Source organism: Prionailurus viverrinus, chromosome D1, assembly GCF_022837055.1.
Source record: "Prionailurus viverrinus isolate Anna chromosome D1, UM_Priviv_1.0, whole genome shotgun sequence".
NCBI classification, from domain to species: domain Eukaryota; kingdom Metazoa; phylum Chordata; class Mammalia; order Carnivora; family Felidae; genus Prionailurus; species Prionailurus viverrinus.
Window position 1 is genome coordinate 100,832,932 of NC_062570.1, and position 24,570 is coordinate 100,857,501.

The window sequence follows — 24,570 nt, forward strand, 5'->3', positions numbered from 1 at the left end:
AGAGGATCTCAAAACTCATATTAAATTATAGATCACTTCACATCAATATTGAAAGGTACAGAAATATTGTAAGACAGAATAAAGACAAATTGTAGTAATTTCCTAAGCTGAAGTAATAGGTAAAATTATGGCCACCATGAACCTGAATTTGGGGAAATAATTTCTTCTTACAGCATAATCTAACCAAGATACCAAAGAGGTAAGGAATAATTGGTACAAACCAGTGTCCAAATCAAGAAATATGTTTTTTTCAAGAAAGAGTCTCCAAGTGTTTATGTTTTAAAATCATACAAGGTTATTATTTTTCAGTAATTGAGCTGCATATACGTTACATGTACATATATACCATACACATATGTACGTATTTAATAAACTATTAGTATCTCTAATTGCAAATGAAGAAAAAGCTTCCAGACATTAAAGTGACCTGATCAAGATCATACAGCAAAGTCATTAGTTCTCACAATTTGGCAGAGATCACGATCACTTGAGAGATTTTTTTTCCCTCTCAAAATTTCAGTCCACATTGGAAGACCTTCAGTTAATGCTCATGGTGAAAGCGTGGACATCATTAAAAAACAAAAAGTTTCCCAAGTGATGACAATACATAAAAAACTGAGAACCGTTGATTTATTTGTTGATGGAATTAGAAACACAAGAGTGCAATTCTGAATCAAGTCCACTGCTGATGCTAAGTCACCATTTCCCCAACTTTCTCTGCAGATGAACAACTTCTCAGCTGTGTTTTTCTATGTTCACTGTGACCATGGAGTCGAATAGCACTGTGAATGAGTTCGTTCTGTTTGGGTTAACACAGAATGTTGTAAAGGGAAAAGTAGTGTTTGTGGTCTTCTTGTTTCTATACCTCACAACCCTTTTGGCAAATTTACTTATTGTGATGACCATAAGATACAGCCGGACACTTGGGAGCCCCATGTACTTCTTCCTTTTCTACTTATCCTTTGCTGATGCCTGCTTCTCAACAACCACTGCTCCTAGGTTAATAGTAGATTCTGTATCTGAGAAGAAAGTCATCTCCTTCAACGAGTGCATGACCCAGGTTTTTGCAGTTCACTTCTTTGGGTGCATGGAGATCTTGGTGCTTATCCTCATGTCCTTTGATCGCTATGTGGCCATTTGTAAGCCCCTGCGATACACTATCATCATGAGCCGGCATTTCTGTGGTACAGTGGTGAGTCTAGCCTGGGTGGTGTCTTGTATCCATTCTTCTGCACAGATTTTCTTGGCTTTGAAACTACCCTTCTGTGGACCCAATGTTATTGATCATTATTTCTGTGATATGCCACCTTTGTTGAAACTTGCATGCATGGACACCTATGTAATCAATTTACTCATAGTTTTTAACAGTGGGGCTATCTGCATGGTGAGTTTCTTCGTCCTGCTTCTCTCTTATATTTTCATCTTACATTCTCTGAATAACCAGAGTGCAGAAGGAAGAAAGAAAGCCCTCTCTACATGCACATCCCACATCATCGTTGTCATCTTATTCTTTGTTCCATGTATATTCACATATACTCGCCCTGTAACTACATTTCCTGTGGATAAGATGGTGGCTGTGTTTTACACTATTGGGACACCCTTGCTCAACCCTCTGATTTATACTCTGAGAAATGCAGAAGTGAAGAATGCAATGAGGAAGTTATGGGGCCGCAAACTCTGACTTGAGGTGGGAGAAAGCAGAGGACTCCAATTGCTAATTCTGTAACAACGTAAATAAAATTGGATTAGTAGAAAAGAGAAAATGTTTTCATCCTGACGTGGACAATTGAATTCTCTCCCAGTAGAACTTTTGGAGACATAGGCAGAATGACCACAGAGCACCGACCCGAATTATTTTGAGCCAATACCACAGAGTGCCAAAACATCTAGTACAGTGGTATTTATGGGAAGATAAGACCACTCTTCCCTTCTGCTGTCTGCATTGCAGCTTGTAGCCAGATTCTGTTGTATCTTTAGCTTTATTCCCTCCTTCGTATATTATTCTGGTGTGTTTCTCTTTTCCATGTTTCTGACCTGTGTTGAAAAATTGGCCCCTAATTTTGACTGACCTATTTGGCTGGCAAATCGATTCTGACACTATCAGATCTGGATCTTGTCTTTTCTGGCTCAACAGTGAACATCGCAAAGTCACTACAAGAAACTGATGATCCCACAGGAGCATACATACCATCTAATTAAGCCTCTATTTGATGCTTGTCTTCTCTTTGTATCATCTTTAAAAATTGGCCCTTTTTGAAATTGTGGTTTATATACACAATGGAGTACTACGTGGCAATGAGAAAGAACGAAATATGGCCCTTTGTAGCAACGTGGATGGAACTGGAGAGTGTGATGCTAAGTGAAATAAGCCATACAGAGAAAGACAGATACCATATGTTTTCACTTTTATGTGGATCCTGAGAAACTTAACAGAAACCCATGGGGGAGGGGAAGGGAAAAAAAAGAGGTTAGAGTGGGAGAGAGACAAAGCATAAGAGACTGTTAAAAACTGAGAACAAACTGAGGGTTGATGGGGGGTGGGAGGGAGGGGAGGGTGGGTGATGGGTATTGAGGAGGGCACCTTTTGGGATGAGCACTGGGTGTTGTATGGAAACCAATTTGACAATAAACTTCATATATTGAAAAAAAATTGGCCCTTTTTTCCTTTTTTTTTTCTTTCCTTTTGGACATGTACAACAAGATAGGTCATGACTTTTTAAAAAAAAGTTTATTTATTTATTTTTGAGAGAGGGGGCAGAGAGAGAGTGAGAGACAGAGAATCCCAAGCAGGCCCCTCACTGTCAGCCTGGAAACTGACGCAGGGCTTGATCTCATGAACAAGATCATGACCTGAGCTGAAATCAAGAGTTTGACGCTTAAATGACTGAGCCACCCAGGCACCCCAAACAGGACAATTCTGCTTACAACAAATATATTCATTGTATTAATCCATAATTACTCTCTATGTACTTTAATATCTTTTTTCTTTGTTCATCATGCTTCTCATTATTTGCTCATATTCTAAGTTTCATATATATTTGTGATATAAATCCATGGACATTTCCCTAATCATCGGTTGGTGAATTGGTGACAGTTTTATACAATTGTGAGAGTTATATCATGAAAGCCAACACCTCATGGATAAGATCATACATATGAAAAAAACAACTGACAGAGACAACAGAGCTACTGTTATAATATTCCATCCACCAAGAGAAGATGTCCACAGAAGTAAGATTCCAACCTGGAAATACAGAACAAAATATGTCAAGGAGGCAATACTTCTCATTATGCAACAGGTGTAGACCTAGTGCAAAGAAGTGTTTCACGGACTAGTGGATAAGATTTCTTGGCTGCTTGGCATGGCACGTACACTTCTGGATTGGGAGAAACGTTTCAGGCTATGGCTTCTTGAATTCCACCTTTATCAAGCAAACTTCGCATAATTTGGCTTCCTTGAGAGATTTTCTTCCCTGGTGGGAAAGATATGGACTAGTGACTGGGATAAGCACTTCGGTGTTTTGGTTTATGTTTTTCATGTATCTCATCAGATTTCCATTCTAGTTTCAGGTACTGTTAACTAATGAGTATGGACAACAGGAGCCAGTCCCTGTGGGAGTGGCCAATGAGTCTGTCTCTGAGAGTAAATATAATAGAGAGTAGTTTCCTATAGATCTGATGATTGGCATGTAAAGTGTGGCAGATAAACTCATCTAAAGCCAATCTGAGAGGCTTTGCATGAGCATGCTTCCCTGGGGATAAAGGCGGACCTTCAAACTCTGATAATAAAAGTTTGGAAGCTTTATTTATATATTTATATATTTATTTATATATGAATTCATGTATTCATTAATTTATTTATGCATTTAAGTTTAGTTATTTATTTTGAGAGAAGGAGAGTGGCAAGAGAAAGAGAAAGAAAGAACCCCAAAGCAGGCTCTGTACCATCGACGGAAAGCCCAATGCAGGGCTCGAACTCACAAATCATGAGATCTTGACCTGAACTGAAATCAAGAGTCCACACTTAACTGACCAAGACACCCAGGCACCCCTGGAGGATTTATTGAAAGCTCATCTTCTGTACTGGAAAATCTCTCACAGTACAAATCCTGTAGAGGATAAGGCAGGAATTTCTTGGTAAAAAAAAAAGGCATCAACAAGCTACTTTCCTTGCCTGCTTTGCCACAAATTTAGCTTTGCTATGAATTGCTAGAGTTTAGTATTGCTATAGAAACAGAAGGGACGAGAGGAGAGGAGAAAAGAGTAGTAATGGAATTGAGATTATGAAGGAGAGAAAGCTTTTCACTTTGAGTTTTAGGAACCTCCTCTGGGAAAGTGTGGAGCCACTGATGATCAGGAAGGTTCTTTTTTTCTTTCTTTTCTGCCAATTCTGATTAGCTGAGCTTTCTCTGAAAATGCATGTCTTTAGGACACTAAAGCTCAGCAGAAAAGATTCATTTCATAAGTTATATTAAAACTAAAATAAAACCAAGGGTTCTTGGGGCTTTAAATACCATCTCTATGCTGATGACTCACACATTTATATTTCCATCCCAGACCTCCATCTTGAATGCCAGACTTGTATACTTGACTACTTGATACTTTCCTTTATATATCTAATAGGTATCTTCATATTTAATGACTGGTTTGTCTCCCTTTTGAAAATAATTTAATAGGGAAAATGCTTTCAACATATTTTAAGCCTGTCTGTGTATAAATTAACATCTTAATATTAGATTTTTAAAACGCATAAATAGGCACTATTGCAGGCATCTGGGTGGCTCAGTCAGTTGAGCGTCTAACTTCAGCTCAGGTCATGGTCTCGCAGTTCTTGACTTCGAGCCCCGCATTGGGCTCTGTGCTGACAGTGCAGACAGAACCTGGAGCCTGCTTCAGATTCTGTGTCTCCCTCTCTCTCTGCTCTGCCCCTGCTCACACTCTGTCTCTCTCTCTCAAAAATAAATAAAGGTTAAAAATTTTTTTTAAATAGGCACTATTGGAAAGTACAGTTGCATAAACTTGACTGAGAGTCCTCAGCTGTAACAATCTGAAATCTGATTTTTAAAAAACTCTAGTAGAGATGATTACCCTGAAGTATTTTGTTCAGTTACATTTTTTTGATATATGCCAAATGTTCTATTTGATCCTTTCTAGGCATCTAAGACAATTTGCGAGAATAATTTGACTTAAATAATTTATTTTCAGGGTAGGTTTGCCAATCAGGTTTAAAAGACAGAGAATTCAGGCCACTCAATCTGTATATGACTTTACCTGGAGGAGGGTCTTTTTGGTCGTAATTAAGCAGTCATGACGAAAACTGCCTCCTGAAACACAAGATTCTTGAAATACCTAAGCTTGGGCTGCTTCAAATTTAAATAAAAAAGCATGGTTCTATGATAGTGATAACATTTAAAATTATTTATTTATTTATTTATTTTGAGAGAGAGAGAGAGAGAGAGAGAGAGAAAGAAACACAAGGAGGGGAAGGGCAGAGAGCGTGAGAATCCCAAGCAGGCTCCACACTGTTGGCTCCTCGTGGGGCTTGATCCCACCACCCAAACTATGATATCATGCTGTGAACCAAAATTCAGAGTCAGAAGCTTAACTGACTGAGCTACCCAGGCACCCTCATGGTGAAAAATGTTAAATGTTTTCACTTAGTTTATGATTAAGGCGTAATTTATGCTGCGGTGTGTGTATTCAGCAGTCAGCAAAGGTTATGAGTTCCAGAATGATTGTACTGAGAAGTCTTTGGTCCCATTGAGTGAAACTGGACGGATGTAGTTTAGTGCAAACTGTGACCCGACATGGCATCTGCTCAGCCACCTCAGTTACATGTTGTTTTGAGGTGTCATGACAGTGACGTTTCTTTGGGGTCGTGTATTGAATCTAGTGAAGTGCCATCATGAGACAGTCGTGTTGGGCAGCCTTCCTGTGGCACAGGTGTTCCCAGGGACATCAGTTTGGAGCTCAGAGGCAGTATATGGCTGAACCTTCTCATTTCCAAGAGCAGCAGACAAGAGTACCCTCTCGTCGCTCCGTGTGTGCACAGTATGAAGCCACATCTGCCTGTGACTGCAGCATGCCTTCTGTCGGTGCACTTCTATTCGACTTTAAAGTGTTTGTTCTTTAGACTTCAGTTGTCTAGTTTTGAAGAATGTTTTTAATTCCCATAATTCCTGGGGCCTCAAACTCTGATCCAGCCCTAGAGTCAATTTATAACTCAGAGACACAACGTAACAATTTTGGTAAAGACAGATTCTGCTTGGAGAACTCAAAGGTGCCAAACATAACTCCAAAATGTGGCAAAATCTTCAGTAGGTTGACTGTCAATCCATTCCAGAGCCCTAGTTCCCCTGGGGCTTTCCCTGTCCACTGCTCCTGAGAAATGGACATCTACTCCTCCACAATGGGGGAGGTAGGAGCTCTGAGCCTTCATCTTTTTCTTCACCGTGTAGAAGGGAGAGGATCTGGGCCACCGCAGTAGCCAGGCAGACACTGGCAAAGTTGCGGGGGAGAGAGAATCAATCTCGGGGCCCAGTCTAGATTTTCTCTAGGTTCACAAAAACTAGAAGGGTGACAGTAGAGAAACAGTAAGGGAAACCCCCCGATAAAGGGTCAGGAACACTTCCTCTTCAGAAACAGTAGAAAAATACAGAGGATCCCCCTGTGAGATGGTTTCAGCACATTCTGCACAACAGCCTGGTTTTGATGAGGTCTGTATTTTTTACAATGGTGAAAACCATGTCTGCCAGACTTCCAGCAATGATGGAGCTCCACTGGGATTATGGCCCAGGTCATCCATGAACAGCACTACAAATTTCAGCAGGTACAGTTCTGCAGGGGAAGAAGTGCAGGCATGCCATCGTGTTTCCCTTCCATGTGCTGGAATCCCCGGGGTTGTGGGAAGACCCCTGATCCTTCCACCCCCAACCGCCAGGCCCAGTGCCCCCAGTGGCGATCAATTTGCAATTGTTTGATTCGAGAAGAATCGATTGTTCTTGCAATCAAACATAATTGACCTGTGGCCTTCCCCAGAAAATTCCATCCTTCCAGTTTCCCAGACCAAAAACATGGAAGTAAAAAAAAAATCGATAACATCACAGTTCACACATAACCTATTAGAAAAACATTCATTTGGCTGTGTCTCCCTCTCTCTGACCCTCCCCCGTTCATGGTCTGTCTCTCTCTGTTTCAAAAATAAAATAAACGTGGACTTTCGGCAAGATGGCGGCTTAGGAGGACGCTGGGCTCACCGCACGTCCTGCTGATCACTTGGATTCCATCTACACCCGCCTAAATAACCCAGAAAACAACAGAGGATTAGCAGAACAGAGTCGCCGGAGCCAAACGCAGACGAGAGGCCTGCGGAAGAGGGTAGGAAGGGCGGCGAGGCGGTGCGCGCTCCACGGACTGGCGGGAGGGAGCCGGGGCGGAGGGGCAGCTCGCCGGCCAAGCAGAGCCCCCGAGTCTGGCTTGCAAAAGCGGAGGGGCCTGACGGACTGTGTTCCCACAACAAGCGCGACTTAGCGTCTGGGAGGTCATAAGTTAACAGCTCTGCTCGGAAAGCGGGAAGGCTGGAGGACAAAGGGAGGGAGAGCTGCTGAGCCCCCTGACAACAGAGCTCAGTTTGGTGGGGAACAAAGGCGCTCGCCAGCGCCATCTCCCCCGCCCATCCCCCAGCCAAAATCCCAAAGAGAACCAGTTCCTTCCAGGGAACTTGCTCGCTCCGTGCAAACACCCAACTCTGCGCTTCTGCGGAGCCAAACCGCCAAACCTCCGGCAGCGGATCTGACTCCCTCCCGCTGCCACAGGGCCCCTCCTGAAGTGGATCACCTAAGGAGAAGCGATCTAAGCCTGCCCCTCCTGCCCCCGTGCACCTTGCCTACCCACCCCAGCTAATACGCCAGATCCCCAGCATCACAAGCCTGGCAGGGTGCAAGTAGCCCAGACGAGCCACACCACCCCACAGTGAATCCCGCCCCTAGGAGAGGGGAAGAGAAGGCACACACCAGTCTGACTGTGGCCCCAGCGGTGGGCTGGGGGCAGACATCAGGTCTGACTGCGGCCCCGCCCACCAACTCCAGGTATACACCACAGCACAGGGGAAGTGCCCTGCAGGTCCTCACCACGCCAGGGACTATCCAAAATGACCAAGCGGAAGAATTCCCCTCAGAAGAATCTCCAGGAAATAACAACAGCTAATGAGCTGATCAAAAAGGACTTAAATAACATAACAGAAAGTGAATTTAGAATAATTGTCATAAAATTAATCGCTGGGCTTGAAAACAGTATACAGGACAGCAGAGAATCTCTTGCTACAGAGATCAAGGGACTAAGGAACAGTCACGAGGAGCTGAAAAACGCTTTAAACGAAATGCATAACAAAATGGAAACCACCACAGCTCGGCTTGAAGAGTCAGAGGAGAGAATAGGTGAACTAGAAGATAAAGTTATGGAAAAAGAGGAAACTGAGAAAAAGAGAGATAAAAAAATCCAGGAGTATGAGGGGAAAATTAGAGAACTAAGTGATGCACTAAAGAGAAATAATATACGCATAATTGGTATCCCAGAGGAGGAAGAGAGAGGGAAAGGTGCTGAAGGGGTACTTGAAGAAATAATAGCTGAGAACTTCCCTGAACTGGGGAAGGAAAAAGGCATTGAAATCCAAGAGGCACAGAGAACTCCCTTCAGACGTAACTTGAATCGATCTTCTGCACGACATATCATAGTGAAACTGGCAAAATACAAGGATAAAGAGAAAATTCTGAAAGCAGCAAGGGGTAAACGTGCCCTCACATATAAAGGGAGACCTATAAGACTCGTGACTGATCTCTCTTTTGAAACTTGGCAGGCCAGAAAGAATTGGCACGAGATTTTCAGGGTGCTAGACAGAAAAAATATGCAGCCAAGAATCCTTTATCCAGCAAGTCTGTCATTTAGAATAGAAGGAGAGATAAAGGTCTTCCCGAACAAACAAAAACTGAAGGAATTTGTCACCACTAAACCAGCCCTACAAGAGATCCTAAGGGGGACCCTGTGAGACAAAGTCCCAGAGACATCACTACAAGCATAAAACATACAGACATCACAATGACTCTAAACCCGTATCTTTCTATAATAACACTGAATGTAAATGGATTAAATGCGCCAACCAAAAGACATAGGGTATCAGAATGGATAAAAAAACAAGACCCATCTATTTGCTGTCTACAAGAGACTCATTTTAGACCTGAGGACACCTTTAGATTGAGAGTGAGGGGATGGAGAACTATTTATCATGCTACTGGAAGCCAAAAAAAAGCTGGAGTAGCCATACTTATATCAGACAAACTAGACTTTAAATTAAAGGCTGTAACAAGAGATGAAGAAGGACATTATATAATAGTTACAGGGTCTATCCATCAGGAAGAGGTAACAATTATAAATGTCTATGCGCCAAACACCGGAGCCCCCAAATATATAAAACAATTACTCATAAACATAAGCAACCTTATTGATAAGAATGTGGTAATTGCAGGGGACTTTAACACCCCACTTACAGAAATGGATAGATCATCTAGACACACGGTCAATAAAGAAACAAGGGCCCTGAATGACACATTGGATCAGATGGACTTGACAGATATATTTAGAACTCTGCATCCCAAAGCAACAGAATATACTTTCTTCTCGAGTGCACATGGAACATTCTCCAAGATAGATCATATACTGGGTCACAAAACAGCCCTTCATAAGTTTACAAGAATTGAAATTATACCATGCTTACTTTCAGACCACAATGCTATGAAGCTTGAAATCAACCACAGAAAAAAGTCTGGAAAACCTCCAAAAGCATGGAGGTTAAAGAACACCCTACTAACGAATGAGTGGGTCAACCAGGCAATTAGAGAAGAAATTAAAAAATATATGGAAACAAACGAAAACGAAAATACAACAATCCAAACGCTTTGGGACGCAGCAAAGGCAGTCCTGAGAGGAAAATACATTGCCATCCAGTCCTATCTCAAGAAACAAGAAAAATCCCAAATACAAACTCTAACAGCACACCTAAAGGAACTAGAAGCAGAACAGCAAAGGCAGCCTAAACCTAGCAGAAGAAGAGAAATAATAAAGATCAGAGCAGAAATAAACAATATAGAATCTAAAAAAACTGTAGAACAGATCAACGAAACCAAGAGTTGGTTTTTTGAAAAAATAAACAAAATTGACAAACCTCTAGCCAGGCTTCTCAAAAAGAAAAGGGAGATGACCCAAATAGATAAAATCATGAATGAAAATGGAATTATTACAACCAATCCCTCAGAGATACAAACAATTATCAGGGAATACTATGAAAACTTATATGCCAACAAATTGGACAACCTGGAAGAAATGGACAAATTCCTGAACACCCACACGCTTCCAAAACTCAATCAGGAGGAAATAGAAAGCTTGAACAGACCCATAACCAGCGAAGAAATTGAATCGGTTATCAAAAATCTCCCAACAAATAAGAGTCCAGGACCAGATGGCTTCCCAGGGGAGTTCTACCAGACGTTTAAAGCAGAGATAATACCTATCCTTCTCAAGCTATTCCAAGAAATAGAAAGGGAAGGAAAACTTCCAGACTCATTCTATGAAGCCAGTATTACTTTGATTCCTAAACCAGACAGAGACCCAGTAAAAAAAGAGAACTACAGGCCAATATCCCTGATGAATATGGATGCAAAAATTCTCAATAAGATACTAGCAAATCGAATTCAACGGCATATAAAAAGAATTATTCGCCATGATCAAGTGGGATTCATTCCTGGGATGCAGGGCTGGTTCAACATTCGCAAATCAATCAACGTGATACATCACATTAACAAAAAAAAAAGAGAAGAACCATATGATCCTGTCAATCGATGCAGAAAAGGCCTTCGACAAAATCCAGCACCCTTTCTTAATAAAAACCCTTGAGAAAGTCGGGATAGAAGGAACATACTTAAAGATCATAAAAGCCATCTATGAAAAGCCCACAGCTAACATCATCCTCAACGGGGAAAAATTGAGAGCTTTTTCCCTGAGATCAGGAACACGACAAGGATGCCCACTCTCACCGCTGCTGTTTAACATAGTGCTGGAAGTTCTAGCATCAGCAATCAGACAACAAAAGGAAATCAAAGGCATCAAAATTGGCAAAGATGAAGTCAAGCTTTCGCTTTTTGCAGATGACATGATATTATACATGGAAAATCCGATAGACTCCACCAAAAGTCTGCTAGAACTGATACAGGAATTCAGCAAAGTTGCAGGATACAAAATCAATGTACAGAAATCAATTGCATTCTTATACACTAACAATGAAGCAACAGAAAGACAAATAAAGAAACTGATCCCATTCACAATTGCACCAAGAAGCATAAAATACCTAGGAATAAATCTAACCAAAGATGTAAAGGATCTGTATGCTGAAAATTATAGAAAGCTTATGAAGGAAATTGAAGAAGATTTAAAGAAATGGAAAGACATTCCCTGCTCATGGATTGGAAAAATAAATATTGTCAAAATGTCAATACTACCCAAAGCTATCTACACATTCAATGCAATCCCAATCAAAATTGCACCAGCATTCTTCTCGAAACTAGAACAAGCAATCCTAAAATTCATATGGAACCACAAAAGGCCCCGAATAGCCAAAGGAATTTTGAAGAAGAAGACCAAAGCAGGAGGCATCACAATCCCAGACTTTAGCCTCTACTACAAAGCTGTCATCATCAAGACAGCATGGTATTGGCACCAAAACAGACACATAGACCAATGGAATAGAATAGAAACCCCAGAACTAGACCCACAAACGTATGGCCAACTTATCTTTGACAAAGCAGGAAAGAACATCCAATGGAAAAAAGACAGTCTCTTTAACAAATGGTGCTGGGAGAACTGGACAGCAACATGCAGAAGGTTGAAACTAGACCACTTTCTCACACCATTCACAAAAATAAACTCAAAATGGATAAAGGACCTAAATGTGAGACAGGACACCATCAAAACCTTAGAGGAGAAAGCAGGAAAAGACCTCTCTGACCTCAGCCGTAGCAATCTCTTACTCGACACATCCCCAAAGGCAAGGGAATTAAAAGCAAAAGTGAATTACTGGGACCTTATGAAGATAAAAAGCTTCTGCACAGCAAAGGAAACAACCAACAAAACTAAAAGGCAACCAACGGAATGGGAAAAGATATTCGCAAATGACATATCGGACAAAGGGCTAGTATCCAAAATCTATAAAGAGCTCACGAAACTCCACACCCGAAAAACAAATAACCCAGTGAAGAAATGGGCAGAAAACATGAATAGACACTTCTCTAAAGAAGACATCCGGATGGCCAACAGGCACATGAAAAGATGTTCAGCGTCGCTCCTTATCAGGGAAATACAAATCAAAACCACACTCAGGTATCACCTCACGCCAGTCAGAGTGGCCAAAATGAACAAATCAGGAGACTATAGATGCTGGAGAGGATGTGGAGAAACGGGAACCCTCTTGCACTGTTGGTGGGAATGCAAATTGGTGCAGCCGCTCTGGAAAGCAGTGTGGAGGTTCCTCAGAAAATTAAAAATAGACCTACCCTATGACCCAGCAATACCAATGCTAGGAATTTATCCAAGGGATACAGGAGTACTGATGCATAGGGCCACTTGTACCCCAATGTTCATAGCAGCACTCTCAACAATAGCCAAATTATGGAAAGAGCCTAAATGTCCATCAACTGATGAATGGATAAAGAAACTGTGGTTTATATACACAATGGAATATTACGTGGCAATGAGAAAAAATGAAATATGGCCTTTTGTAGCAACGTGGATGGAACTGGAGAGTGTGATGCTAAGTGAAATAAGCCATACAGAGAAAGACAGATACCATATGGTTTCACTCTTATGTGGATCCTGAGAAACTTACCAGGAACCCATGGGGGAGGGGAAGGAAAAAAAAAAAAAAGAGGTTAGAGTGGGAGAGAGCCAAAGCATAAGAGACTGTTAAAAACCGAGAACTGAGGGTTGATGGAGGGTGGGAGGGAGGGGAGGGTGGGAGGGAGGGGAGGGTGGGTGATGGGTACTGAGGAGGGCACCTTTTGGGATGAGCACTGGGTGTTGTATGGAAACCAAGTTGTCAATAAATTTCATAAAAAAATAAAAAAAAAAAAAAGAAAACTAGCAAAAAAAAAAAAACATTAAATCCAAGTGAATTCTCATAACTGGATACATAAATCAAAAAAAAAAAAAATAAAATAAAATAAACGTTAAAAAAAAAAAAAAAAAAAAAAAAAAAGAAAAACATTCATTTGCCTTCAAAATAGATGCAGCGTATGATCTATTTTCCCATCAAGTCTCCTTCCATCCTGGTCTGGGCTGCCATCGTCTCTCACTTAGATCATAGTCATGAACTTAGAATTCTCCCTACTTCTACTCTCAATCTGTTAAGTCTATTTTCATCAAAACCCTGCAGTGACTCCATTTTGCTCAGAGAAGAAGACCAAACCCTTACAATGGTTTGACATTCTGTGGCTCTTTTGGCTTCTTCTGATACTTCACACTTGCTCAGCTCCAGCCACAATCGCCTCCTTGCAATTTATTGACCACACCAGGCAGGCTTTCTGTGTTATTTGCTTCAGCTGTTTTCTCTGCTTAACACATGGGTGTTTGCCTAATAGCCTCATCTGCTTATGGTCTTATTCTAATCTCTCCTCAGTGAAGCTTCTCTTCTGTATTTACTACTGTATTTCCATTAGCATGCCATATCCCCTGTTCTTACTTGGCTTTCTTTTTCAATGGCATTTATCATCTCTTAACATACTATTTGACTGACTTATTATTATATTGTTTATTGTCTGTCCCCAGCAGAATGTAAGATCCAAGAAGGCCTGGAGTTTTGTCTGTTTGTTCAGGAATACATACCACACCCATTGTAGAATCCTTTGAATGTAATAGAAACAGTATGGAGGTTCCTCAAAAATTTAACAATAGAACTACCCTATGAGCCAGCAATTGCACTACTAGGGATTTATCCAAGGGATACAATGTGCTGTTTCGAAGGGACACATGCACCCCCACGTTTATAGCAGCACTATCAACAATAGCCAAAGTATGGAAAGAGCCCAAGTGTCCATCGATGGATGAATGGATAAAGAGGATGTGGTATATATATCAACACACACACACACACACACACACATACTGGAGTATTACTTGGCAATCAAAAAAAATGAAATCTTGCCATTTGCATCAATGTGGATGGAACTACAGCATTCTGCTGAGGTAAATTAGTCAGAGAAGACAAATATCTTATGACTTCACTCATAAGTGGAATTTAAGAAACAACGCAAATGAACAAAGGAAAAAGAAAAAAAAAACCCAGACTCTAAAATAAAGAGAATAAAATGCTGGTTGCCGAAGAGAGGTGGGTGGCTGGGTGAAATAGTAAAGGAGATCAAGAGGAGAGAAGATACTCCAGAGGTAGTGAGTCTGTGACACTTGTGATGAGCACTGAGTAATGTGTAGAATTGCTCAATAACAAAAGTGCATTTCATTGTTAAGTATAACTTGAGTTGATTGAAAAATAAAAAAAAATTTTAAAAATGTCTTCATTTCCATATTCTTTCTCTTCTCTCTTTACCTACTGAGTCAACTGACTTCAAAATATTTAGAAATTGTAGAAATTTTAATGAGTAGTTTTCATTGTAATTTTATATTTTATGAGTCTCATTAAGATTTATTGTATTATATCTAAGAGTGACTTTTTCTAGAATAAGAAAGAGGGAGAAGTTTAGAAACTTGCTTAAAGTGACAGAGACACAAATAGTGAAGCTAGAATTCAATTATATCACATGTGGTTCAAACTCTACATGGGCTCCGAGTTTTGCATGGGGTTAGAAAACATTTGGCTTAAAGAGCAGAGCATTTGGGAACTTTCAGTGATCTCTACCTGCTTACTTTTTCCTTAGGGCAGAGACAGGTGTGGAGCATTTGGTAACTGAAGTGAGACGTGTCCCTTAGGACAGACTGGAGGGGGAGAAGAGCTCTGAGGACAGAATCTGCCCGCTGACAGTCTTGTTCATGAATCCTTGGCACCATGGTTTGCTGTGATTGGGATTAATTGTGCTTATCCTTTGAGGTGGGAAGGGCAGAGTCTTTGTCCCTCCAAAGGCTCAGCATTTGTGAACGTCTATGAAATCTCTATAAATATCTGATGGAGGAGGAAGAAATGTTAACTCATGTGCTCTTCCAGGTGTTTTTTTGGGGGTTACAGAGCTGCTTTTAGAGATGTTTCTATCATAGAATAGTGGGGATGTTTCCTTTTTATTCTCGAAAGTTCTAAGAATAGAAATAAGAAATTTTCTGCTGATATTACAGCTCTAACTCAGTCCTTTTAAGGAAGACTGGCTGTCTGTGGAGTATCTCCTCTCCCCACAGACCCTGCACTGGAAAGCTGAGTAAATCTATTGGATGTACAGTTTACATGTTGCACACTTACTGCACATGATTCATCTTCAAAGTAAATCCGAAATGCGAGAGCAAATCTAGGAGCTCTCTATTGGATCTCATCTCCTTTAAGAGAAATAAGGTAAGTTTTCAAACCCAAGTAAACTATGTTCTTTTCCTTGCCTCCCATGCAGGACTGGGTTTTAGGGCAGTTGCCATGATTTAGTTCTGTCTCCTGAGAAGCTTGAAACTCCGGGAACATATTTGTCTTAGTGATGAGAGGATCTGAATGTGTCAGGGCTCCCAGCTTTCACTGGCCTCTGCTTGAGGCAGGACATTCTCAGGACCAATGCTTATTGGAAAGGTGGGGGGTATATTTGAGGGGGCAGAGGTATAGTATCCTATATATATGGGTTTCTTTTTCTTTTAATGGATTAAATAAGCAGCTGATCCTCAATTTTCTTTTATTCAGTTTAAATGGTTATTTATTTCACAAGAGAAAGAGAGAAGAGAGATAGAGAAAGAGAATGAGTGAGGGAGGGAGAGAGAGAGAGAATCCCAGGCAGGCTGTCAGCCCAGAACCCAATGTGGGCCTTGTCCCATGAACCGTGAGATCATGGCCTGAGCTGAAATGAAGAGTCTGACACATAACTGAGTCACCCAGGTGCCCCTATACAGGTGAATTTCTTTTTTTGTTGTTTAAATTTTTAAAAATGTTTTATCTATTTTTGAGAGAGTGTGACAGTGTGAGCAGGGGAAGGGCAGAGAGAGAGGGAGACACAGAATCTGAAGCAGGCTCCAGGCTCTGAGCTGTCAGCACAGAGCCCGACGTGGGGCTCGAACTCATAAACCGCGAGATCACGACCTGAGCCAAAGTCCATGCTTAACCAACTGAGCCACCCAGGAGCCCCCAGGTGGATTTCTTATTTACAAGGTTTAAGATCAGGAAAAGGACCAGGTTGTACACAGACCATATGCAGTCTGCATGCATTGTAACAGTCGATACCACGATTCTATGATGCACTGAATGTTCTGCCAGTTGTGATACTAAAGTGGTCTCTCCAGACCCACTGTCAACCCTGCTCACAGCTAAGAATTATATTCTCTTTCTGCTGTTGGGGTAAGGGGTATATATGGAGTGGAGGAATGAGAAGCAAACTCTCTCATTAAATCCGAGACAAGTACTCTTTATCCCTAACAAGATTCTTTGCTCAACCTTACACTGTGGGCTTAAATGATAAATGTGAACATAAATAAATATAAATAAACAGAAACATAAATATAAATATAAATTTTGCTCTCTTTTTTAATCCCTCTACAATTTGCATCCATTTGAGAGTCAGGGTACATACTGGGCATGGCAGTGATTTTCTTCTCTACTGATTCACGGTTTTCTGGCTTTATGCCGGCTCCACCCAAATGAATGGAGTCTGATGCTTTGCAGGGCAGTGGTGGGTGAGTTGTGGAGTGTTCGAGAGGGAGATATTACCATGGAGCACAAAGGTTTGAGTTCTGGTACTGGTTTCTTTTTGACTGCTCTCTGCTAAGTTGCTTCCCAGCCTAGTTGGACGTGCACAAAATAGAAAATGTGAATTTGCCTAATGAGATATAAATTCCAATGAACAAAGATTTTAAAGAGAGAAGGAAAGAGGGGTATAATCAAAGGTTGCATGATTCAAAACACACACACACACACACACACACACACTTTAACAGTTGAAGGCCATTAGCAAGAAAATCGTTTGGGAAAACCTGGAAGGCTGTGCCGAGGAGATGGACAGGGGACTCTGGATCCAGGAAGAAATGGAAGGTGGAAGTTGTATCAGAGGAAGTCACATAACCACTAAGAAGTACTTAAAATTTAGGAAATGAGACGGTCGGGACATATTCATGAGGGACAGCAAGTGTCAGGCATGGCTGGAACACACACGAGCAGAAGCCCTGGGAGGAAAGGTGGTAAGCAAGACTATGGCACAAAGTTTGAGGACTTTGAAAGTCATGGTGAGTATTTCAGCCTTCACACTTGAAAACCACAGTAACCCTTTAATCTTAAGATTCATCATAGTTTTAGAATGTCCACTTTTCCTTTTGAAGTTGTAGCTAGGAGGTAAAAAGAGGAGAGGATAGAGAGCAAGGAGAAGAGGGAATTTCTGAAATTGTGTCCATCCTTTCTGTATAGAAACAGAGGGTCCACTTAAAGAACTGTAGGATTGACCATTTGTAATACTTCTGTTTATGAGTAACCAGCCCGATTTTGTACTGTTTGAGCTAATAATGCTCACAGTGAAAACTCACATAGTTATCTCCCACGATGTGTTATTTTCTCCAACAAAATGGTGTAAGACATTTTATTTAGAATTTAAGGAGTATTAGACATTGTGTGAAAGGAGTTTTTATGTCCCATGTTTTGAGAATCTAAACTGATCCTGTTTTTACATCAGTGAAAATACTCTGTATGATATTACAATGATGGATGTCTGTTACTAATATGTACCGAAACCATAGAATGTACCACACCCAAGATTCAACCTTGGGGTAAACTTTGGACTCTGGGTGATGAGGATGTGTCACGGTAGGCTCATCAGTTCTGGGAAATGTACCGTTCTGGCGGGCAATGTTGGTAATGGCAGAGGTGATATTTGGGTGGCGGCTAGGGACCTTATGGGGAATCTCTGTACCTGTGTGTTGGTGTTGCTGTGAATGTAGCACTGTTGTAAAAAAATAAACTCTTGACAACAAAAATAAACTAAAAAACAACAACGACCAAAAGATCTTATTAAAGCTGAGAGGAGGTATGTTATTTTGCTGCCTCCTCCTCTCCCCCCCACAGAGACAGCTGAGAGGGAGCCCATCTGCTCCTCCTCTGAGAGGGGAAGGGACAGGTCTGGAGTCACCATTGAATCATACTCGGGATGCCTGCTGGGCCAGTCTTCGTTCTGTTGGGGCCACAGTGGATCCACCTGTATGCTGCCCATTGAGTTTCTAAGTGCAGGGGATTCAAAGATGGATGTCTTCAGTGCAACCCTGACATCTTGAAGGGAGCAGACACCTCATTCCAGATAAGCCCAAATCCAACTGGACTAAATTTAGAAAACCAGATGATTAAATTTTGATAAACAGCTGAATGATTTTGTTCTTCTGTGCTGAATAAATCTTAATAAAATCAGCTCTCATATCTTGTATATCTCCAAATCTTATACTTGACTGCAAAAATATGTTCAGATTTCATAACGTGGCTTCCATGGCCTTTGGCAGAGACGAAACCTTGCTTTTCCAAGTTTTTCTACTATGACACTAGAATCAGTCTAAACCACCAGAAGTTTCATACTGACCTTCTCTATTTGTCCCATGATCCCCATTAAAACTTTGGTTGGTTTCTTTCATGTCAAATGCTCTCACCCCTCTGATTTTTGTATCTTTGGATCACAAACTCTTTACAACCAAGGGTATGTTTTATTTCTACTCTCATGTCATCATGGGTCACATTTAGGGAAGCTGTTTGCACTTTATATTTGTTTTTTTAGTATTTATTAAGGATATTTGGAGTTGCCATTCCCAGCTACTGATCACCATGAGCAAATTAGCAGAAACCACAGTGCCGAGGTGATTTCAGTCATTCGAGGAAGGAAATTGTCATAGGCTCTGGCTGTAAAATTCTCTTTTGTCTGGCAAGAGAGTGGGACACAGGATGAAAAATGAGAGATGGCTAATGTCTGGGAAAGACAAGAGCCCTGAATAAGTGTCCTTGCCCTGTTTTTATTAGGATCAGAAGGTGATGGATGTGCACAAAGAGAGAATGAATTTGTCAACATTAACTTGTGGTTGTGAGGGAAAGGGGGTCCTGAAGATATTTGGGGTTAGGGGTTTGGGTTAATACAAAACAAAAGCTGGGTGCAGGGCAATCGGGAGGAAGGTTGTTTACAGTGGATATGAGGCAGAACCTCTGTTTACCTTAGCTAGCCTAGGGGATGAGGCAGGTAGGGGAAATAACCTCAGAGTTAACAAGGCACCTTTTCTTTTGTTAACCCTCTCTGCTCTGGGCTGCTTTGCCTGCAGCGCAGCAGTCCACAGTCCAATTCACCAATTTACCTAACTGGGCCCTATCATCCTGTGAAAGCAGCTTTTCTGATGTAGTACTAAATTGGCAATGCTTTCAACCTGAACATCTAATCTTGTTTATTTCATATACCTATGTGTTGGGCACCTTTGTCCCTGTTCCTATTTTAGGCCTTTGCCAATCCCTCTCTATTCTGGGGGTTCTGCACCGGTGTCTATTTTGGGGTGCCTTTACACCTCCCTATTCCTTCTTGGTGCCTTTTTGCCTCCTTATACTCGGGGTGCCTTTGCAACCCCCTATTCTTGGGGTGTCAATCTGGCTAACTCAAACTCGGGTGTGACTGTTTTATGACTGTAATTCTCTATGCCTTGTTAACCCATTGGTGTAAGCCCAGAGGATTTCTAAGCTTATCCCCCACAGGCAATTAGTGTGAAAACAGTTGTGAAGCTGTATTAGGGGTAAATGAACAAGTAGATTAATATCTTGATAATATTAATAATCGTAATACAACATTGATGCTAATAACCTTAATGAAAGGACCATTCCAAAAGCATGTACTGCTTATCTGCATCTCTTATGCATTGTACATACTTAATTATTTAGCTTTCATAGAAACTCTAAAAAGTAGATTCTTTTACTCTTCACATTTACAGGTGAAGAGAATGAAGCCCACAGATATAGCGGGACTTGTGAAATATGGCACCATACTGTGCAGGAGTTGGGGTATGAATCCAGGCGGTTCAGCTTCAGCTTTGATGCTCTGTCACTGTGCTAACCTACCTCTCTGCTCTGCTTTAGGATGTTTGCATCTCAGGGAACCTGGTTCAGAATCTGACTTTCTTCAGTTAAAGCTGTAGTTCATCCCTTAACATAATCTGGAGTTTTTCACTGATCCGTCTGTCTCTTAGGAATTTTTACACTTCTCTCTGCAGATGGTTTCTATTCTTCTAATACCAACCACATAGTCCTGTAAATAATGAATGATTTCATCTACATGTATCTTAAAACTCAAAAATCATTAAGAAGAAGTATTTTATGTTATGTTAAAGTAGCTTTCCCCAGCTAGTAAAAAGTGGAGCTGGGATTTGAACCCAAGACATCTGACTGAAGCCACTGTGTTCTTGACCAAGAAATGTAGTTATTTTCTTGATGAATAGCCATCCCAGATAAAATATCAACATTGCAAAATATGAACTGAACAAACATAAAAAAATTCTCTTAAGAGCAATACTTTCATTAAAAAATGTAGTAAACATGTAAAAAAACGTAGTAAAAATGTAACATGTGGCTGGTGATAAAAATGTGTATGTATATAACAAAATGCAATTTTTTTACTAACCAAATGAGAGAATAAGATCATGTCATAAAATAACCTTTTTTGTTTGTTTGCATCTTCTGTAAAATCATGAACCTTGAAATATTGACCATATGTGTATAGTTAAAAGATGTGGACAGGAACACAAATGTCAATATACTTAGAGAATGTTTCTTAAAAGACATATAAGAAAACCAATAGTTATTTCCGAAGAGTAGGATTATAGATACAATAATTTGGAGACAGCTTATAAATTTTCTTTCATTCTTCTGTGTACTTTGAATAATTAATGACAATCATGAATTATTTCATAATAAAATATAGTTAATAAATGCACACAAAATATTGAAAAACGTTTTTAATAATTGTCAACAGCAATGATAATCCCTAGCATTTGGGACAGCGGCATCATACTTGGGAAACTAAGTTGTTATCTGTGTGAGTCAAAATTGGAAGTGATATAAATATCTAAAAAGACAAATGATCAAAGAGATGCCACTTAAAAAGCTTTATACAATATCACATAATTAAATTAACAGTTAAACTAATGATAAGTATAATAACATGGGAAGAAGTATTATAATAATCCCAAGTCAAAATCAGGACACAAAATGATATTATATGATGATTTCAGTGAAAACTCAACATGTTATGAACAAATACTTGAAATAGAACAATCATAACATAGTATGTTGGAATTATGGGATACTTTTCAGATGACATTTTTAGAAGCGTGCTGGTGACTTCAGGGTAAAATGAACATCTCTGAGTAACATCTCTGATGCCTATTAGGATTATAGGCATCATTAGGAATTTTATAGCATGTTGAATTCATAGGCAGAGATGCTCAATATTCTGAGTTTAGTCCCACAGTACAGTCAGGAGGGTAAACAGTTTCCTCAATTATTCCAACCACAAAGTTGTCCTGACATTTGTTTTATAATGATATCAGAGAAGCTGACATTGAACATGAGAGGTGTAAGTAAAAGATTGTCAAAACAGACTTTTGTAAAGCATATTACATCCAAGATACAGATGGGATCAGAGATGAAGGGGTCAGGACATAAATGAATGAACTGAACAGAGAATATTTTCTTCCAGAGGGATTCTCCAACGATATGAGTGCTTAATCATAGTGGAATAGAATTTTTTTTATTTCAAAGCACATAGATAACACCTATATGTGTATCTGTGTGCATATACAATCTTTTAATTCTTAAGGAAACTCAGGATCAGCTACAGCAAATATTTGCACTCCCTTTTTCACATGAAAGCTAAATTTGAGACAGTTAAGCTACTTGCCCAAGGACAGTTCAAGTTCTGCAGTTTTCAATCTTGGTGGGAATCAGAATTTTTTAAGGACATTTAATTTTACCTCCCCAAATGCAAAGGCTTTGTTGATTCAAGGCAGTTAGCTTCTGAATCAACAGATCTGGGAGAGGCTTGGGCATCTGCTGATTTACCAAGAGTCATAGAGGACTGAAGGCAGTCAGAGGTAACATAACATGGAGCAAAAGCAAGGCATTCAGAGTTCAGCCCACTGATCTTCCCAAGCTGACACTTCTTTTCTTCTCTTTGCAGATTCAGCCCTTGTCCTCAACTGCACCTTACTTTCAGCCAGTAGTATTATGATGAATAGCAGTGTGACTGAATTCATTCTCCTTGGGCTGACACAGGATCCAGTAAAGCAGAAGGCAGTATTCGGGGTCTTCTTGATCTTTTACCTTGCAACACTGTTGGGGAACTTTCTCATTGTAGTGACTATCAAAACAAGCAGGACCCTGGGGACTCCCATGTACTTCTTCCTATTCTATCTGTCTTTTGCTGACACCTGCTTCTCTACAACCACAGCCCCTAGATTGATTGTGGATGCCCTTTCTCACAAGAAGACCATTTCTTACAATGAGTGCATGATTCAGGTCTTTACATTCCATTTCTTTGGGTGCATGGAAATCTTGGTGCTCATCCTCATGGCTTTGGATCGCTATGTAGCCATTTGTAAGCCCTTGCGATACACAACCATCATGAACCGGCACGTCTGCAGCATTTTGGTGATTCTGGTCTGGGTGGCATCTTGTATCCACTCTTTGGCACAAATTTTCCTGACTTTGAGATTGCCTTTCTGTGGCCCCAACGTGATTGACCACTATTTCTGTGACTTGCAGCCCTTGTTGAAACTTGCCTGCATGGACACTTATGTGACAAATTTGCTACTTGTTTCTAACAGTGGAACCATATGCACGGTGAGTTTCATAATCCTGCTTACCTCCTATGTTGTTATCTTGTACTCTCTGCGTAACCACAGTGCTGAAGGAAGGCGAAAAGCCCTTTCCACCTGCACCTCCCACTTTATTGTGGTTGTCTTATTTTTTGGTCCATGCATATTCATATACACACGCCCCCCAGCTACATTTCCAATAGACAAAATGGTGGCTGTGTTTTATACAATTGGGACGCCCCTGCTGAACCCTCTGATCTATACACTGAGGAATATGGAAGTGAAAAAAGCCATGAAGAAATTATGGTGTAGCAAAGAATGACTTCTTTCGATATAGGATATTCAGGGATTCTAAAGTATTTTTCCTTGACAGCTTGGTTTTCCTTCATGGACAGGCAAGATGAATTATTCTCATTGTGGGAAAAATCCATTAGGAAATTTTAATTTCACTAATATTTTATATATTTAATTGAATTATTATGAATAAGTACGAATAAATACACATCCCTTATTCAGAGAGGATGGCATTAAAATAGGATTACTTAACACCCATAACCATTGTGAACATCCTGGGCTGGCTCTCAGTTGAATTCTTTTGACAGCTGGCCATATTCACATGATAATTTCTCTTCTTGTACAATTTGTCTTCAGAAAAAAATATACTGACTATTGACAGAATGATTGTGTGTGTGTGTGTGTGTGTGTGTGTATGTGTGTGCACACACCAATTCTTTACAGATTTCATTCTAGTCCTTAAGAACTTGGATATAGAGCTAATCCCTATGGAACCAGAACTTAGAAATGAATGTTGTGGTCTGACAACCTGGGAGTTGGAGAAGATGTTCTGAGAAAATTCTGCGGTGGAATATGTGCCTGAGGCTGACTCACTGGGACATGGATGGACCCTCAAACTCCACAAAAAGCTGGAAATCTCAGTGAAAACCTGGACTGTCACTGGAAAACACTCTCAGTGTTCAGTGAATGGTGGGAGAAGGAGAGTTTTACCCTTGGCAGTGATGGGCGGTATCAGCCAGGAACTGCTTTTGGCAGGGTCCTTCGCTTTCATCGTCACAGATCAAGGGTAGTGCAGATCAAGGGTGATGAGGGGGTCACAATGAGGGGGTTTGGCAGCAGGAATATGCAGAAGGTTAAGTGGTAGAAGGGTGGATAGAAAGCAATGTACAGTGTACAGAAAGCAAAGGTGAAAGGAAAGTGGTAACTGTATCCAGGTGGGATAGAAAGCTTTGCTTTTTTATATTAATAATCACTTTTTGGATATCTGAACGTTTGCAGGGCAACATATGCACTCTGGGTATCTCTATAAAATTGACGTAGATTGGTTTGACGTCCTTGGCTGTTACATTTATTTGCATATCCGGAAAACACTTTATTTATTTATTTATTTATTTATTTAGGGTTCCCAATGGTGTCTGAACACTCAAATTTCATATTCCTCGGGAGAAGCCAGGATTGAAGGTCCACATTAGTGCTTTTCAATTCTGGTCTTCTGGTTTTGTAGGAGAATGTTTGAAT

The 24,570-nt window shown here is 40.5% G+C and overlaps 2 protein-coding genes and 1 pseudogene across 2 annotated transcripts; 2 read left to right on the forward strand and 1 right to left on the reverse strand.

The window, feature by feature from the left end:
* The first annotated feature begins 766 nt into the window (after positions 1-766).
* Positions 767-1,681, forward strand: LOC125176558 (olfactory receptor 4C11-like). The gene has a single exon (XM_047878203.1). The coding sequence runs from the start codon at positions 767-769 to the stop codon at positions 1,679-1,681; it is 915 nt and encodes a 304-aa protein (XP_047734159.1).
* A 4,432-nt stretch (positions 1,682-6,113) lies between these two features.
* Positions 6,114-22,292, reverse strand: LOC125146543 (solute carrier family 25 member 43-like; annotated as a pseudogene).
* Positions 22,293-22,447: 155 nt separating this feature from the next.
* LOC125146544 (olfactory receptor 4C11-like) lies at positions 22,448-23,359 on the forward strand. The gene has a single exon (XM_047823254.1). The coding sequence runs from the start codon at positions 22,448-22,450 to the stop codon at positions 23,357-23,359; it is 912 nt and encodes a 303-aa protein (XP_047679210.1).
* The last annotated feature ends 1,211 nt before the right edge of the window (positions 23,360-24,570 follow it).

Bases quoted from the DNA above. Each gene is read 5' to 3' on its own strand.
- LOC125176558 (XM_047878203.1), top strand. From the start codon at position 767: ATGGAGTCGAATAGCACTGTGAATGAGTTCGTTCTGTTTGGGTTAACA.
- LOC125146544 (XM_047823254.1), top strand. From the start codon at position 22,448: ATGATGAATAGCAGTGTGACTGAATTCATTCTCCTTGGGCTGACACAG.